General features: G+C 39.2%; 1 protein-coding gene across 1 annotated transcript in view; it reads right to left on the bottom strand.

Moving 5' to 3' along the window:
- BPGM (bisphosphoglycerate mutase) overlaps positions 1-17288 on the bottom strand; it is a 36083-nt gene that overhangs the window by 9376 nt on the left and 9419 nt on the right. The window contains exon 2 of the mRNA XM_082473140.1: positions 13981-14642. Within this exon, the coding sequence (XP_082329266.1) occupies positions 13981-14581 (601 nt within the window). The 5' untranslated portion in view covers positions 14582-14642. The remainder of the gene's footprint in view (positions 1-13980; positions 14643-17288) is intronic.

Here is a 17288-nt window from a genome sequence, read left to right as displayed (position 1 = left end):
ACCCTCTTGCACTGTTGGTGGGAATGTAAATTGATACAGCCACTATGGAGAACAGTATGGAGGTTCCTTAAAAAACTACAAATAGAACTACCATACGACCCAGCAATCCCACTACTGGGCATATACCCTGAGAAAACCATAGTTCAAAAAGAGTCATGTACCAAAATGTTCATTGCAGCTCTATTTACAATAGCCAGGACATGGAAGCAACCTAAATGTCCATCGACAGATGAATGGATAAAGAAGATGTGGCACATGTATACAGTGGAATATTACTCAGCCATAAAAAGAAATGAAATGGAGGTATTTGTAATGAGGTGGATGGAGTTAGAGTCTGTCATACAGAGTGAAGTAAGTCAGAAAGAGAAAAACAAATACAGTATGCTAACACATATATATGGAATCTAAGGAAAAAAAAAAAAAAGGCCATGAAGAACCTAGTGGCAAGACGGGAATAAAGACACAGACCTACTAGAGAATGGACTTGAGGCTATGGGGAGGGGGTGGGGTGAGATGTGACAGGGTGAGAGAGTGTCATGGACATATATACACTACCAAATGTAAAATAGATAGCTAGTGGGAAGCAGCTGCATAGCACAGGGAGATCAGCACGGTGCTTTGTGACCACCTAGCGGGGTGGGATGGGGAGGGTGGGAGGGAGGGAGATGCAAGAGGGAAGAGATATGGGAACATATGTATATGTATAACTGATATACCTTGTTATAAAGCAGAAACTAACACACCATTGTAAAGCAATTATACTTCAATAAAGATGTTTAAAAAAATAAAATAAATAAATAAATAAATAAATAATAGTCAACCCATCCAAAAAAAAAAAAAAAAAAAGATTGGCTGGGGAACAATTGGAAATGGGTTATTTGAATCATGTAACATGATGACAGTATAACGGCCTCTAATTTAGAATAAGGCAGAGAGAAAAATCCATTCTACATCTAATTTTATAGTTAAGTGGCCTACAACTTTTAAAAATGAAGGTTTCTATAAATCAATTATAATAAGAGAAAGCTTAGCCACACCACTAGATAAGCATTTGCTTCACAGAAGAGAGGCCTGACTGCTACTTCAGAAAATATCCCACTACAAAATGCCAAAGGTGACTGACTGGTCAGTCCCCATCCCCACAGCAAGTCCCAGCTGACCTTTCCTCCTTGAATCTCTAATTTTACCTCATCACTTCTTTGCCTTGTTATATGTGCAGCTGCACACAGTTCTTCAGGGGTCAAGTCTGTCTTGCATGCCACTCTTACTCCAAACTTGAAACTGCCTATTCCTTTCTTGAACCCAGACTAAACAATCCACTCCTGCTGGCAAGATGCAGACTACATCCAGTGCTTCAGTTCAGTACCTGGCTTCTCCTTCAATGTGGGCCGGCAGGAAACAAACAGGAAGTGACTACGCCAACCGCAGAGAAAGAAACACACGCCTGTCTGGAGCACTAAGGAACAGGGTGTTGTTAGACACTAAGCCTGGGTTAGGAGTGTTTGTGGTGGTGCTTGGTGAGAGGTGGGCCCTGCTGTAATCCGGACTTGTTAGGCAATTATTTCTGCTGCCACAAATCAGTAAAGCAGTCCCTTAAGCAGGAATTTTCTCACTATATAATATTTCATATGTCTGTTTTAAGTCTTCTTTCTTCTGAAGGGATTAAGAACTACTATCAAGTTAAAAGTAAAGCATTCCATGGGACTACACCAAACTAAAAAGCTTTGGCACAGACAAGGAAGCTATCAACAAACCAAAAGGCAGTATTCTGAATGGGAGATGATATTTGCAAACGATATATCCGATAAGGGGTTCATATCCAAAATATACAAGGAACTAATATACCTCAGCATCAAAAAACCAAACAACCTGATTAAAAAATGTGCAGAGGACCTGAATAGATATTTTCCAAAGAGGAAATGCAGATGGCCAACAGACACATAAAAAGATGCTCAACAGTACTAATCATCAGGGAAATGCAAATTAAAACCACAATGATATATCACCTCACACCTGTCAGAACGGCTATCATCAAAAAGACAACAAATAACAACTGTTGGCAAGAATGTGCAAAAAAGGGAACCCTGTGCAATGCTGGTAGGATTGTAAATTGGTGCAGCCATTATAGAAAGCAGTATGGAGGTTCTTCAAAAAATTAAAAATAGAACTACCATATTATCTAGCAATTTCACTTCTGGATATTTATCCAAAGAAAACAAAAACACGAATTCAAAAAGATACATGGAATTCTCTGGTGGTCCACTGGTTAGGACTCTGCACTTTCACTGTCGAGGGCGTGGGTTCAGTCCCTGGTCAGGGAACTAAGGTCCCACAAACCATATGGTGCAGCCAAGAAAAAAAATTTTTTTTTCAAAAAGATACACACACACCAATGTTCATTGCAGCATTATTTATAATAGCCAAGACATGGAAGCAACCTAAGTGTTCATTGATGAATGGATAAAGAAGATGTGGTGTATATATACAATAAAATATTACTCAGCCATTAAGAAAAAGAAAGCTTGCCATTTGTGACAACATGGATGGATCTAGAGGGTATTATGCTAAGTGAAATCAGAGAAAGGCAAATACCATACGATCTCACTTATATGTGGAATCTAAAAAACAAAACAAACAAACAAAATAAAATGCAAACAGTCAACAATTGCTCAAATGAAATTTAAAAAACATGACTTAGCTACATTAAATAGCAGAGTAAAACAAAGTATTGAACAAAGTAAAAATACTGAACCATAGCTTTCCAGTGAGTTCAGAGACTTGTTCTAGTTCCTACAAGAAACACGATACATATGTAAAATGCCTAGAACTGCGTTTAGCACACAGTGTGCACTCAGAAAAGGGTCACCTGGTATAGCTATACTAGGGAGTGTCATTCACAGACCACAATGTTAGGGTAACAGCAATAATAATGTAAGACTCAATTAGTTGCATGAAATTACCTTTTTATGGTTTACTTGCCAAAGATACTCTTGACTCAGCTTCTCACAACACACTATTCCAAACAGAATAGATCAACGGAAGGGCTACTTTTTAGAAAAAATTTAAAACAAAACAGCCCAGGTGGTAATTGTGTGTGGAGACTCAGTGAACTGGGTTTAGGCGGAGTTCATGACTCCAACTACTTATCGTGATCATGGCTAAGCCATCTGAGGTCTGTCTGGGTTTCATTTTCCTTCAACAGCATCTGTCTTCTTTCCCACAAATGGAAGAAGTGTCAGGCAGGACTTGACTGACTATAGGGTAAAATCATAGCACCAAATATTTGAAAAACAAAATAACATCTAAGGAACTAACAATACTCTCCACTGATGAGGTACATACAATCTAGTAAATGAATAACTCTACTATAATCTTAGTCAAAGATCTTAAGGCACTTGGAGACTTCAGGGTAGACCAATTTCTTAATTAGCTATGTGACTGGGTCATCATTCTTCCTACTTCAAAGTTACCATAAAGTGTTTTTATGATAGGACAGTATGCTGTCATTGATGCTATGAGTTACCACACTCCTCCCCAGCAGAAGGTAAGATGCTTGAAGTCTGTCAAGCATTTTAAGGACAATATGGGGAAAAACTGCCCACTTCCTTGAAAGATCCTGTTTATACGGGAGAATCTTACATAAACATATCTAGAAAACATGACAAGGAATCAGATCAGTCTACAACCACATGCATTTTTACTTTTGTGATCAATGCAAAGAATTTAGCAACTTTCATATTTATAGGGAATATGCAATCTGGTCACACCCATTTCAAAGATTCATTCTTAATACAAATGAAAGCTAACTTCCTTATAACGTGACCATATAATCCTCCAAGCTGGGCACTTTTGAAAGTGAAAGGAGATGCTGTTAATAATTGCAGTGGGATAACAGGTATTAACCAGAAAATATGGGGGTGTGTAGTCATATAAATTCACTGTAAAAATAAATTGGCAATTAAGATGTTACACTTTATGACTTTTTTAACACAATAAACACATACACACAAATAAATTAGCCAGTAATCTTTCCTATAAAACAAAAATCTATATTTTCCCCTTAAAGTAAGGGAGATTCACTTAATAGTTGGAGTCTTGGAAAGTCAGTATCCAAATTCAATAGGATGTTTTCTTTTAGGTTGAGAATTTGTCAAGTACCACAGGAAGCCTTCATACATGAACTCTTGAAAGTTAGACATGTGAGCAGAAGCAAGAAGAACTAAAATCTTCCAGCCTGTGGAACAAAAACCACATTCACAGAGAGACAGACAAGACGAAAAGGCAGAGGGCTATGTTCCAGATGAAGGAACAATATAAAACCCCAGAGAAACACCTAAATGAAATGGAGATAAGCAACCTTCCAGAAAAAGAATTCAGAATAATGATAGTGAGGATGATCCAGAACCTCAGAAAAAGAATGGAGGCAAAGATTGAGAAGATGAAAGAAATGTTTAACAAAGATCTAGAAGAATTAAAGAACAAACAAACAGAGGTGAACAATACAATAACTGAAATGAAAAATACACTAGAAGGAATCAATAGCAGAATAACTGAGGCAGAAGAACGGATAAGTGACCTGGAAGACAGAACAGTGGAATTCACTGCTGTGGAACAGAATAAAGAAAAAAGAATGAAAAGAAATGAAGACAGCCTAAGAGACCTCTGGGAAAACATTAAACGCAACAACATTTGCATTATATGGGTCCCAGAAGGAGAAGAGAGAGAGAAAGGACCCGAGAAAATATTTGAAGAGATTATAGCCGAAAACTTCCCTAACGTGGGAAAGGAAATAGCAACCTAAGTCGAGGAAGTGCAGAGAGTCCCATACATGATAAACCCAAGGAGAAACACACTGAGACACAAAGTAATCAAACTGGCAAAAATTAAAGACAAAGAAAAATTATTGAAAGCAGCAAGGGAAAAATGACAAATAACATACAAGGGAACTCCCATAAGGTTAACAGCTGATTTCTCAGCAGAAACTCAACAAGCCAGAAGGGAGTGGCATGATATACTTAAAGTAATGAAAGGGAAGAACCTACAACCAAGATTACTCTACCCAGCAAGGATCTCATTCAGATTCGATGGAGAAATCAAAAGCTTTACAGACAAGCAAAAGCTAAGAGAATTCGGCACCACCAAACCAGCTCTACAACAAATGCTAAAGGAACTTCTCTAAGTGGGAAACACAAGAGAAGAAAACGACCTACAAAAACAAACCCAAAACAATTAAGAAAATGCTCATAGGAACATACATATTGATAATTACCTTAAACGTGAATGGATTAAATGCTCCAACCAAAAGACACAGGCTTGCTGAATGGATGCAAAAACAAGACCCATATATATGCTGTCTACAAGAGACCCACTTCAGACCTAGGGACACATACAGACTGAAAGTGAGGGGATGGAAAAAGATATTCCATGCAAATGGAAATCAAAAGAAAGCTGGAGTAGCTATACTCATATCAGATAAAATAGACTTTAAAATAAAGAATGTTACAAGAGACAAAGAAGGACACTACATAATGATCAAGGGATCAATCCAAGAAGAAGATATAACAATTATAAATATGTATGCACCCAATATAGGACCACCTCAATACATAAGGAAACTGCTAACAGCTATAAAAGAGGAAATCAACAGTAACACAATAATAGTGGGGGACTTTAACACCTCACTTACACCAATGGATAGATCATCCAAAATGAAAAGAAATAAGGAAACAGAAGCTTTAAATGACACAATAGGCCAGACAGATTTAATTGATATTTATAGGACATTCCATCGAAAAACAGCAGATTACACTTTCTTCTCAAGTGTGCACAGAACATTCTCCAGGATAGATCACATCTTGGGTCACAAATCAAGCCTCAGTAAATTTAAGAAAACTGAAATCATATCAAGCATCTTTTCTGACCACAATGCTATGAGATTAGAAATCAATTACAGGGGAAAAAAATGGAAAATACACAAACACATGGAGGCTAAACAATACATCACTAAATAACCAAGAGATCACTGAAGAAATCAAAGAGGAAATCAAAAAATACCTAGAGACAAATGACAATGAAAACATGACGATCCAAAACCTATGGGATGCAGCAAAAGCAGTTCTAAGAGGGAAGTTTATAGCTATACAAGCCTACCTCAAGAAACAAGAAAAATCTCAAATAATCAATCTAACCTTACACCTAAAGGAACTAGAGAAAGAAGAACAAACAAAACCCAAAGTTAGCAGAAGGAAAGAAATCATAAAGATCAGAACAGAAATAAAAGAAATAGAAACAAAGAAAACAATAGCAAATACTAATAAAACTAAAAGCTGGTTCTTTGAGAAGATAAACAAAATTGATAAACCATTAGCCAGACTCATCAAGAAAAAGAGGGAGAGGACTCAAATCAATAAAATTAGAAATAAAAAAGGAGAAGTTACAACAGACACCGCAAAACTACAAAGCATCCTAAGAGACTACTACAAGCAACTCTATGCCAATAAAATGGACAACCTGGAAGAAATGGACAAATTCTTAGAAAGGTATAACCTTCCAAGACTGAACAAGGAAGAAATAGAAAACACGAACAGACCAATCACAAGTAATGAAATTGAAACTGTGATTAAAAATATTCCAACAAACAAAAGTCCAGGGCCAGATGGCTTCACAGGGGAATTCTATCAAACATTTAGAGAAGAGCTAACACCCATCCTTCTCAAACTCTTCCAAAAAATTGCAGAGGAAGGAACACTCCCAAACTCATTCTATGAGGCCACCATCACCCTGATACCAAAACCAGACAAAGATACTACAAAAAAAGAAAATTACAGACCAATATCACTGATGAATATAGATGCAAAAATCCTCAACAAAATACTAGCAAACAGAATCCAACAACACAATAAAAGGATCATACACCGTGATCAAGTGGTATTTATCCCAGAGATGCAAGGATTCTTCAATATACGAAAATCAATCAATGTGATACACCACATTAACAAACTGAAGAATAAAAACCATATGATCATCTCAATAGATGCAGAGAAAGCTTTTGACAAAATTCAACACCCATTTATGATAAAAACTCTCCAGAAAGTGGGCATAGAGGGAACCTACTTCAACATAATAAAGGCCATATACGACAAACCCACAGCAAACATCAAAGCATTTCCTCTAAGATCAGGAACAAGAGAAGGATGTCCACTCTCACCACTATTATCCAACATAGTTTTGGAAGTCCTAGCCACGGCAATCAGAGAAGAAACACAAATAAAAGGAATACAAATTGGAAAAGAAGAAATAAAACTGTCACTCTTTGCAGATGACATGATACTATACACAGAGAATCCTAAAGATGCCACCAGAAAACTACTACAGCTCATCAATGAATTTGGTAAAGTTGCAGGATACAAAATTAATGCACAGAAATCTCTTGCATTCCTATACACTAATGATGAAAAATCTGAAAGAGAAATTAAGGAAACACTCCCATTTACCAATGCAACAAAAAGAATAAAATACCTAGGAATAAACCTACCTAGGGAGAAAAAAGACCTGTATGCAGAAAACTATAAGACACTGATGAAAGAAATTAATGATACCAACAGATGGAGAGATATACCGTGTTCTTGGATTGGAAGAATCAATATTGTGAAAATGACTATACTACCCAAAGCAATCTACAGATTCAATGCAATCCCCATCAAATTACCAATGGCATTTTTTACAGAACTAGAACAAAAAGTCTTAAAATTGTATGGGGACTCCAAAGACCCCGAATAGCCAAAGCAGTCTTGAGGGAAAAAAACGGAGCTGGAGGAATCAGACTCCCTGACTTCAGACTATACTACAAAGCTACAGTAATCAAGACAATATGGTACTCGCACAAAAACAGAAATATAGATCAATGGAACAGGATAGAAAGCCCAGAAATAAACCCATGCACCTATGGTCAACTAATCTATGACAAAGGAGGCAAAGATATACAGTGGAGAAAAGACAGTCTCTTCAATAAGTGGTGCTGGGAAAACTGGACAGCTACATATAAAAGAATGAAATTAGAACACTCCTTAACACCACACACAAAAATAAACTCAAAATGGATTAGAGACCTAAATGTAAGACCGGGCACTATAAAACTCTTAGAGGAAAACATAGGAAGAACACTCTTTGACATAAATCACAGCAAGAGATTTTTCGATCCACCTCCTAGAGTAATGGAAATAAAAACAAAAATAAACAAATGGGACCTAATGAAACTTCAAAGCTTTTGCACAGCAAAGGAAACCATAAAGAAGACGAAAAGACAACCCTCAGAATGGGAGAAAATATTTGCAAATGAATCATCGGACAAAGGATTAATCTCCAAAATATATAAACAGCTCATGCAGCTCAATATTAAAAAAACAAACAACCCAATCCAAAAATGGGCAGAAGACCTAAATAGACATTTCTCCAAAGAAGACATACAGATGGCCAAGAAGCACATGAAAAGCTGCTCAACATCACTAATTATTAGAGAAATGCAAATCAAAACTACAATGAGGTATCACCTCACACCAGTTAGAATGGGCATCATCAGAAAATCTACAAACAACAAATGCTGGAGAGGGTGTGGAGACAAGGGAGCCCTCCTGTACTGTTGGTGGGAATGTAAATTGATACAGCCACTATGGAGAACAGTATGGAGGTTTCTTAAAGAACTAAAAATAGAATTACCATATGACCCAGCAATCCCACTACTGGGCATATACCCAGAGAAAACCATAAATCAAAAAGACACATGCACCCCAATGTTCACTGCAGCACTATTTACAATAGCCAGGTCATGGAAGCAACCTAAATGCCCATCGACAGACGAATGGATAAAGAAGTTGTGGTACATATATACAATGGAATATTACTCAGCCATTAAAAGGAACGAAATTGGATCATTTGTTGAGCCGTGGATGGATCTAGAGACTGTCATACAGAGTGAAGAGAGTCAGAAAGAGAGAAACAAATATTGTATATTAACGCATATATGTGGAACCTAGAAAAATGGTACAGATGAACCGGTTTGCAGGGCAGAAATAGAGACACAGATGTAGAGAACAAACGTATGGACAGCAAGGGGGGAAAGCGGTGGGGGGTGGTGGTGGTGGTGTGCTGAATTGGGAGATTGGGATTGACATGTATACACTGATGTGTGTAAAATGGATGACTAATAAGAAAAAAAATAAATAAAAAATAAACATTAAAAAAAGAAAAAGTTAGACATGCAAGAGAAGAGGACAGATGTTAGTATTCTTATTCCAGTGAGCATCTACATCTACAATAAATTTAAAAGGGCTGAAATCTCACTAAATTAACAGAAATGATGGCAGAAATAACATACACTATTTCTTCTGATCTTTGGGAAAGTGACTTATGCTTAATTCTTAGAGCTGTGACACAGAATAGTTGGATCTTATTTTTCAGTACACACTGCAAGAGAATTCTATTAGTGGAGACTGGCCTTTAGAGGACCCCTAAAACAAAAGATGACAACTAATGTGTGATGTGATCCTAAAATCTAGTCCAGTCTATTTCAGGCACATGAAGTAATTCTTCCATGTGAGGCATGGAAGTTACTACAGGGAATCTTAGCAACATCAAAGAATTTGATGAACCTTAACAACAGTACCACCAGGGGGTACTATAGGCCAAAAGGGAACAAAGTTGTTCTACCCAGGATGGCTGAGCTGAGACTACAAACCACTCTTATGTCTTCCTATGGACAAACCGCAATCCTCACTCCACTTCATTTGCTTCCCCAGCTATTGGCTTGTGCCTAGTGGTATATTCTGGCTTTTCTGCCAGTTTTTTTTTCCTGAATGTCTGCCATCCTACCTGGCCACCAGCCCTACCATTTCTATTCCCTGTCTCCCTCCCATTCACTTCCCTTCTCCTCTCCTTCAGGCATCTGCCAGCCTCACACCTTTCTCTACACACACTTCCTACTCTTCATACAATTTACCTCTTCCAGTATGAACACCACTGTTTTAAATCAATTATCCCCCAAATAAAAACATTTTCTATATAGCCTATTTATAGTGATAGGGATAGGAGTTATAATTTAAGGTTGCTTCTATTTCATTAATCTCTGAAAGTTAATTTAGTTCTGTACATCCAAATTAAAAAAAAAAAAAAAAAAAAGACCTTCAGAAGAAAAGTTAAATGAAGCCTGAGGACAAATGCCTGCTTATTTCTCAGTAATCCCTGTAAATACATTTCTGCCCCAGTGGTCAAAGCTGTGTTTTAATTCTTTTCTTTATTCTATACTCCACATCCATGCATATCTCCTTTGTTATCTGTCACTTCCACGTATTTGCCCTAAACTATTGCTTTCTAGGCCAATGTCAAATCCTTTCATCTTTAAATCTCATTGGTTAAATTATTTTGCAGCTTTAATGAGATAATTCACTTACCATACAATTCACCCACTTAATGTATACAATGGCTTTTAGCATATTCAGAGTTGTACAACCATCACCACAATCAACTTTAGAACATTTTCGCCACCCCAATGAGAAACCCTGCACATATTAGCAGTCACTCTTCAATCCACCCTCTTCCCCTCCACACCAGTCCTAGGAAACAAATCATCTATTTTCTGTCTATATAGATTTGCCTATTCTGGAGATTTTATACAAATATAATCCTACAATACGTGATCCTTTGTGACTGGCTTCTTTCTTTCTTTCTTTTTTTTAAACAGGGCAGACTTTTTTTTTTCTTTTTTTAATAAATTTATTTACTTATTTATTTATTTTTGGTTGCATTGCGTCCTCGTTGTTGTGCGCGGGACTTTCTCTAGTTGCGGTGAGAGGGGGCTACTCTTCGTTACAGTGTGCGGGTTTCTCATTGTGGTGGCTTCTCTTGTTGTGGAGCACGGGCTCTAGGTGTGCGGGCTTCAGTAGTTGTGGCTCGTGGGCTCTAGAGCGCAGGCTCAGCAGTTGTGACGCACAGGCTTAAGTGCTCCACAGCATGTGGGATCTTCCCTGACCAGGGAGCGAACCCGTGTCCCCTGCATTGGCAGGCAGATTCTTAACGACTGCGCTACCAGAGAAGTCCTGGCTTCTTTCATGTAATCATGATTTCAAGATTCATCCATGTTATAGCATGTGTCAGTACTTCATTTTTTTTAAATGCAGAATAATATTTAATTGTATGGACATACCGCATTTAACTTATCTAATCACTTGTTGATGGGCATTTGGGTTGCTTCCACATTGTGGCTATTATTAGTAATACCGCTTTGAAGGTTTGTGTACAAGTTTTTGTGTGGACATATGTTTTCACTTCTCTTAGGTATTGTTATGAGTTGAACTGCATTCCCCCCAAAAAGATATACTGAAGTTAACCTCCAGTGCCTCAGAACGTGACCTTTCTTGGAAATAGGTCTTTAGAGAGGTCATCAAGTTAAAATGAGGTCATTGGGGTAGGCCCTAGTCCAATATTATTGGTGTCCTTATAAATGGGAAAATTTGGACACGAAGAAGAGACACACAGGGAGAACACCAAGTGAAGACGGAGGGTTGCACTGATGCATCTACAAACCAAGGAACGTTACAGATTTCTGGACTTCCCTCGCAGTCCAGTGGTTAAGCATGGTCCAGTGGTTCTACTGCAGGGGGCACAGGTTCGATCGCCAGTCAGGGAACTAAGATCCCACATGCTGCACAGCGCGGCCAAAAAAAAAAAACAAAAACATTTCTAGCAAACACCAGAAACTACAAGAGGCAAGAAAGGATTCTCTCCTAGAGTCATTAGAGAGAGCAGGACCCTGCCAATACTTTGATTTAGGACTTCCAGCTCCCAGAACTGTGAGACAATTATTACCTGTTTTTCTAAGCCACCCAGTTTTGGGTACTTTGTTTCAGTAGCACTAGGAAATGAATACAGGTATGTACCTAGGAGTGGACCTGCTGGCTCATATGGTACCTCTATGTGTCACCGTCAAGGAGCTGCCAGATTGTTTTCCCAAGCAGCTATACCATTTGGTTGTTTTTCAATAAACTATTAATGGTTTCAAAACCTCCCTCAAATATAGACAGTCAGCTTTTCTATGTGTTACCTTGCCCTCGACAGGTAATCTTCCCTGCATCCCTACAATGGTGGCAGTCTTCTTCACCACCATTTGTTAAACCTTCCTATTTCTTTCAAAAATAACAGTAACAAATGGTTAAGTTACCAACACACTAATGGAAGGGGGTATCTAGAATACGCTATGGTCGGGGCTGCAGAATAATCTTAGTGCTCTAAACCTGAAGATGGGTAAATGGTGCTAACCAGCAGGAAACTGCCTTTAAAAGGAGGATTTCCTAGCTGAGATGGGGAAGAAAAGAGGATCCTGAAGGAGATGATGGCCTTTTCTTAAGGGAAGGGAATCTGGCCACAAAGAGATCTAAGTCCCATCTCTGGAAAAAAGGAATTGGCATGGAGAGAGAGAATACATCTTCTGGCAGAAACTTTGAAATTCTGAATTTCAGTTTGTTGTTGTCCTAAGGGGAGCTTCAACTCTTCTTCAAACAATAAAGTACTATAATAAATCCAGTAATGATGAAGTTATATATAGATATTTAATCAAATACATGACTATTCTGAACAAGGAAGAATTATAATACCCTTTATATAGTTGAGTAAATAAGATATATACACATACACAAACAGATCAAGTGCCATGTCTGGCCAATGATGTTTTAAATAGCCAATAAAGCCTGTTAGATTTTAGATCTCTGCACAATGAATGGAGGTCAGGTATATGAGTAATGACTTGGCTCTTGGCCATGTTATAAAAATTAGGGGGGAAAAAACACATGCTAAAAGGTTTACATTAAAATCTTTTAAAGATCAGTTCATTTTGTTAACAATAACCTATTTTCACTTATTTCACGTGCAAGGTCAACTTTTTCATTTTTCACAGCCTCGTATAGAACAGTAAAGCAGGATGAAGAGGGAATGTTGGAGAAATGCATTCTCATGCCAGTGAGCTGACTGCTGACAGTGACGATAGACAGGAAAGCACCAGACAGAGCAGATCACTCAAAATGCACAACCGTCCGCGATTATTTAGTGAAGGGAGAGAGTGGAGGGAGAAACCCCCTGAAGGTGTCACTGTGCAATCACTGGTGCCCAAAACTGGTGAGCTCAAGTCCTCAGAGGAGTTCATTTAGTTCATGTCACTTAAGAGGAAGGTAACAACACAGTGCTTTCTAGAACATAACATCAAGGAGTTAAAATAAGATTAAGGCTACTAATTATCTCCAATAAGCCATCCTTTTATTTTCCTTCTCCTGAACTTTCTCCCAGTCGATGACTAAGCCTGGTCTGGAAAGAGAAGACTGGAACAAAACAATTATTCAGGAAACCTAGGCCTGAAAACACAGCAATGATTGTTTAAAGTTGGAAGAACGGGAGCAAAACTGAAGTCTATATGATTTTACTTATCTTGAAAGACTCAAAAGAAAAAAAAATTTACCTTGCATACCATTTCTACAAAAATTTCTTCCCTCCCTAGCCTCCTCTTACCTTGTTACAACAAAAGCCACAGAATCTTTCAGATCAGTGGTTCTCAAGCACTTGGAGAAGCCCAAGCATCAGTATCAGCAGCACCTGAAAATTCCTTAGAAATGCAAATTACTGGGCCACACCCCAGGCCTACAGACTGAGAAACTACAAGGGTGCGGCCAGAAACCAGTGGTGGTCCCAGCGCTCCCTCCCTCCAGGTGATTCTGATGCTTGCTGACGTTAGAGAATCACTGCTTCAGATAACACGAATGTAAAAGGCCCAGGATTTTTTGACTGACAGAACAAAAGGTTCCTGAAAAGACTGAAAGGACAAAAGGTAATAGGGAAGGAAAGTCTATTACGGAAACTGTGCATTATTAGCTTAGAAACCAGTTCCTTTCTAGATTAAGGCCCAGTAGCAACCTTCAGTAAGTAGTAGCATAAAGATGGTACCTTCCAGATGTTTCAGGAGTGCCCGGCTGCTATTTCCATGAGCAGATATCAGAATGGTTTTACCGCTTAATACTTCAGGAGCAATCCTTTCATTCCAATAAGGAAGGAGTCTCTCCAGAACATCCTTTAAGCTCTCGGATCGTGGCAGCTGATCCAAAGGAATGTCGCACACTTTATATCTCCGGTCGTTGTAGATCTCGTGGTAGTAAGGATGGGACTCCTCTATGGGCGGTGGGGTCACACTGTAGCTCCTTCTCCACAGCCTCACTTGCTCCTCGCCGTGATTCAAAGCCATTTGCTCCCTGTTGAGACTGATCAAGGCTCCATAGTGACGCTCATTGAGACGCCAGGAGCTTTCCACGGGAACCCACTCCTGCCCCAGCTCTTCCAGGATCAGCCAGGCTGTGTGGATGGATCGGTTCAGGACGGATGTGAACACAAGATCAAACTCAAAGTTTAGCGCTTTGAGTTGCTTCCCACAGTTCCGAGCTTCTTCCATTCCTTCACTGTTAAGTTTCTGATCCACCCAGCTACAAAAACGGTTCTCTTTATTCCAAGCACCCTCTCCATGTCTTAACATAATCAGTTTGTACTTGGACATACTGATGGCTGAGCTTCTCTAGTGCTTTCCAATGGGCCAGTGTTCAGTGACAGCAATACATCTAGAAAGAGAAGAAACAAAAAGTATAAGTTATATTCTTCATTCAACTAACTACCTGGGGGTGGAAGCACAGCTTTTCAACAGCCAGTTTCTAAAGCACACTGGAATGATTCCTTGAACAGTTTTGACATCAGACATCTGGCAACTCATACATACTATGGCACATACAGGCAGAGTCCACAGATAATTAATTACAGGGAACCTAGTTAGTTGACAAATTTTCTGATGGCTGGGTAGTAAGTTAATTGTATGGCATAAAACAACAGAACACTTCATTCTACTGGCATGCTACATTTCCACCAGATAAAAAGGCAGTTTCTGCTTACAGAAGACAGGATTTAATAGAATGAGTTGTAGGTGTCTAAAAGGATGACTTGTAGTTGGGAACTCCCAGGTCTGAGAAGCTGACTCGAGATTGAAGGCACCCTTCTCATTTTGTTTTCCCTCTGGTGGAGAAATAATTTACCATTCTCATCTTATTATTGAAGTTATTAAACATGTTAATTCAATAAACCACCACATTCATCTGGTATGTAAATCATTGATTGGTGGCAACTAGTTCTTCAATGCCACAGGCTACACCACATACAAGAAAATCTAAGGTTCAACATTTAAACATTAAAATGATTTAAATCAACATTATCACGCAATATGGTACTCACCTAAATAATCTTTCACCTGCCTCAAGATAGAGTTTTTGGCAGGAATAAATCGGATGCAAAACAAGCTATCAAGTTAAGCAGCTGAGAGATGCTGCCTGTAGAAACAGATTACCAGGAGCAGGTCTGTAGGAGTGAGAGGAAGCACACTGATAAGGAGGCCTCCCTCTCCTTCTCCCAACCCTTCAGCTGTCCTACACATGCCAGCCACATCTCAGCAGGCGAAGACTCTAGTAAAGTGGGACAGGCAACCCTAAAGTGTTTCTGAACTTCCTAAGTGAAGCTGCCGGCCCAAAGATCTACTGGGCCCACTCTGTCCCCTGGAGAATCTTCGGGCTGGCTGCATCAGCCTGCCTCGCTCTCCTTGCAGTGGACAGATCTACACTGACAAACGCTGCTCAGTTTACTTGCCCAGCACTTTCCACCACCAGCCCAGCACTTTCCACACTGGAGAGTAGAGATTATATGAACATCAGGGCCTGGTCTTCTGCCATTCTTGGCAACTTCTATTAACTGGAGATTTTCTGTCCCACTTAAACTGTGATTCACCCACAGTTATATAACAATCAATGACAAAGTTAATTGGAATCTAGATCTAATTTCTTCCTTTCTTTAGTAATTCCTAGAGATTCTCAAGGGGGAAAATGTCTTTAAAACAAAGCTTCCAATTTCAGTGGAGGGCCAACAGAGGACCCAAGGGAGGAAGCAGATTGAGGTGAGTTGCAAGTGGTTGAAAGGCTACAATGGCTAGGTTTATGACTTCCCTTTCTCATCTGGCATCAATAAAATTTGATGCTTTATTTAGTGCATGTGGAGTGGGGAAGCATCAGGTCACTGGAAGAACCTGGGCTAAGGACTCAGGTGAAGGTACCTTGCAGAGCTAAGACTTTCCAGAGGGAAAGCAATGTCTCTATTCTCAGCCCAGATGGGCATCGGGTGGCAGAAGAACAGAGAATGGGATGAAAGACAACTGGGCAGTGTTTGGCTAGGTGATTACCGGTGCCCGGAAGAGGAATAATCATGAAACTAATGAAGCTCAAGCTTCAGGGCCCCTCACTTGAATAAACTCCTTCTAAGGCACTGGGAGAGACCAAATAATGAATTCACATGGATGAGAATGTGTGTGTGTGTGTGTGTGTGTGTGTGTGTGTGTGTGTGTGTGTGCGCGCGCGTGTGTGTGTGTGTGTGTGTGTGTGTGTGTGTGAGATCAGCAAAAGAAAGACACTTTTGTATTGCTTTTTTTTTTTAAAGGGCCCACCCCAATCCACTAAGTACTAGAAGTTTCAGGCCCATCAAAAACTGGATCCACGCCCACGCAACATTTACTGTTTTGTTTTTGGCGGTGGTTGAGGAGGGGGATGGAGAAAAGAGAAGCTATCAATTGTTCTCTACCTCAGCCCTTACTGTGTCTTGTCAAACAAGAAGCTCCTTAGGCTGATGAAGCTACTTTCCCTTCAAATGAAGAAGGTGTGATGGACAAATATTATAGGCAGAAGCACTTCTCCATCATCTTTTGATTATAAACTATATGGAGGGAACAAAAAAAAATGTAGCAATAATATCATGAACACTGAGGCAACTATCACCAAGCTCTGCAGTATTTTAATCTGCTCTATTTGCTTACTTTAAAAAATAAAACAATTTCTGTTTCTTCCCCTCAAAATATATATATTGGAGCAGAGAAATAGTGCTACAGCCACAAGGACTCTACAAATACACACCTGCGCCTTACTCCGGTGTACAGAGGACGAATACAGGCTAAGGTACCAAACTGGAGCATCTACCTCAGGTCAACAGAAAGTCCCTTCCCTCTCTCCTCCTTGCTATCAACTGATCTTTGCCATTTAATTAACTACTGAATATTCACAAAGGAGCTGTTGAGGTTTACAGTTTGCATTCTTTACGATTTAATCATTGTGGGAGCCGGTATGTCAAGTGTCAACAAACACAACACTGTAGTCAGTTTCATTTAAAGTTTCAGGCAGATC

This window comes from Balaenoptera physalus (assembly GCF_965194825.1).
Source record: "Balaenoptera physalus genome assembly, chromosome: 8".
In the NCBI taxonomy this organism is placed as follows: Eukaryota; Metazoa; Chordata; class Mammalia; order Artiodactyla; family Balaenopteridae; genus Balaenoptera; species Balaenoptera physalus.
This window is presented reverse-complemented; position numbering and strand designations above follow the sequence as displayed.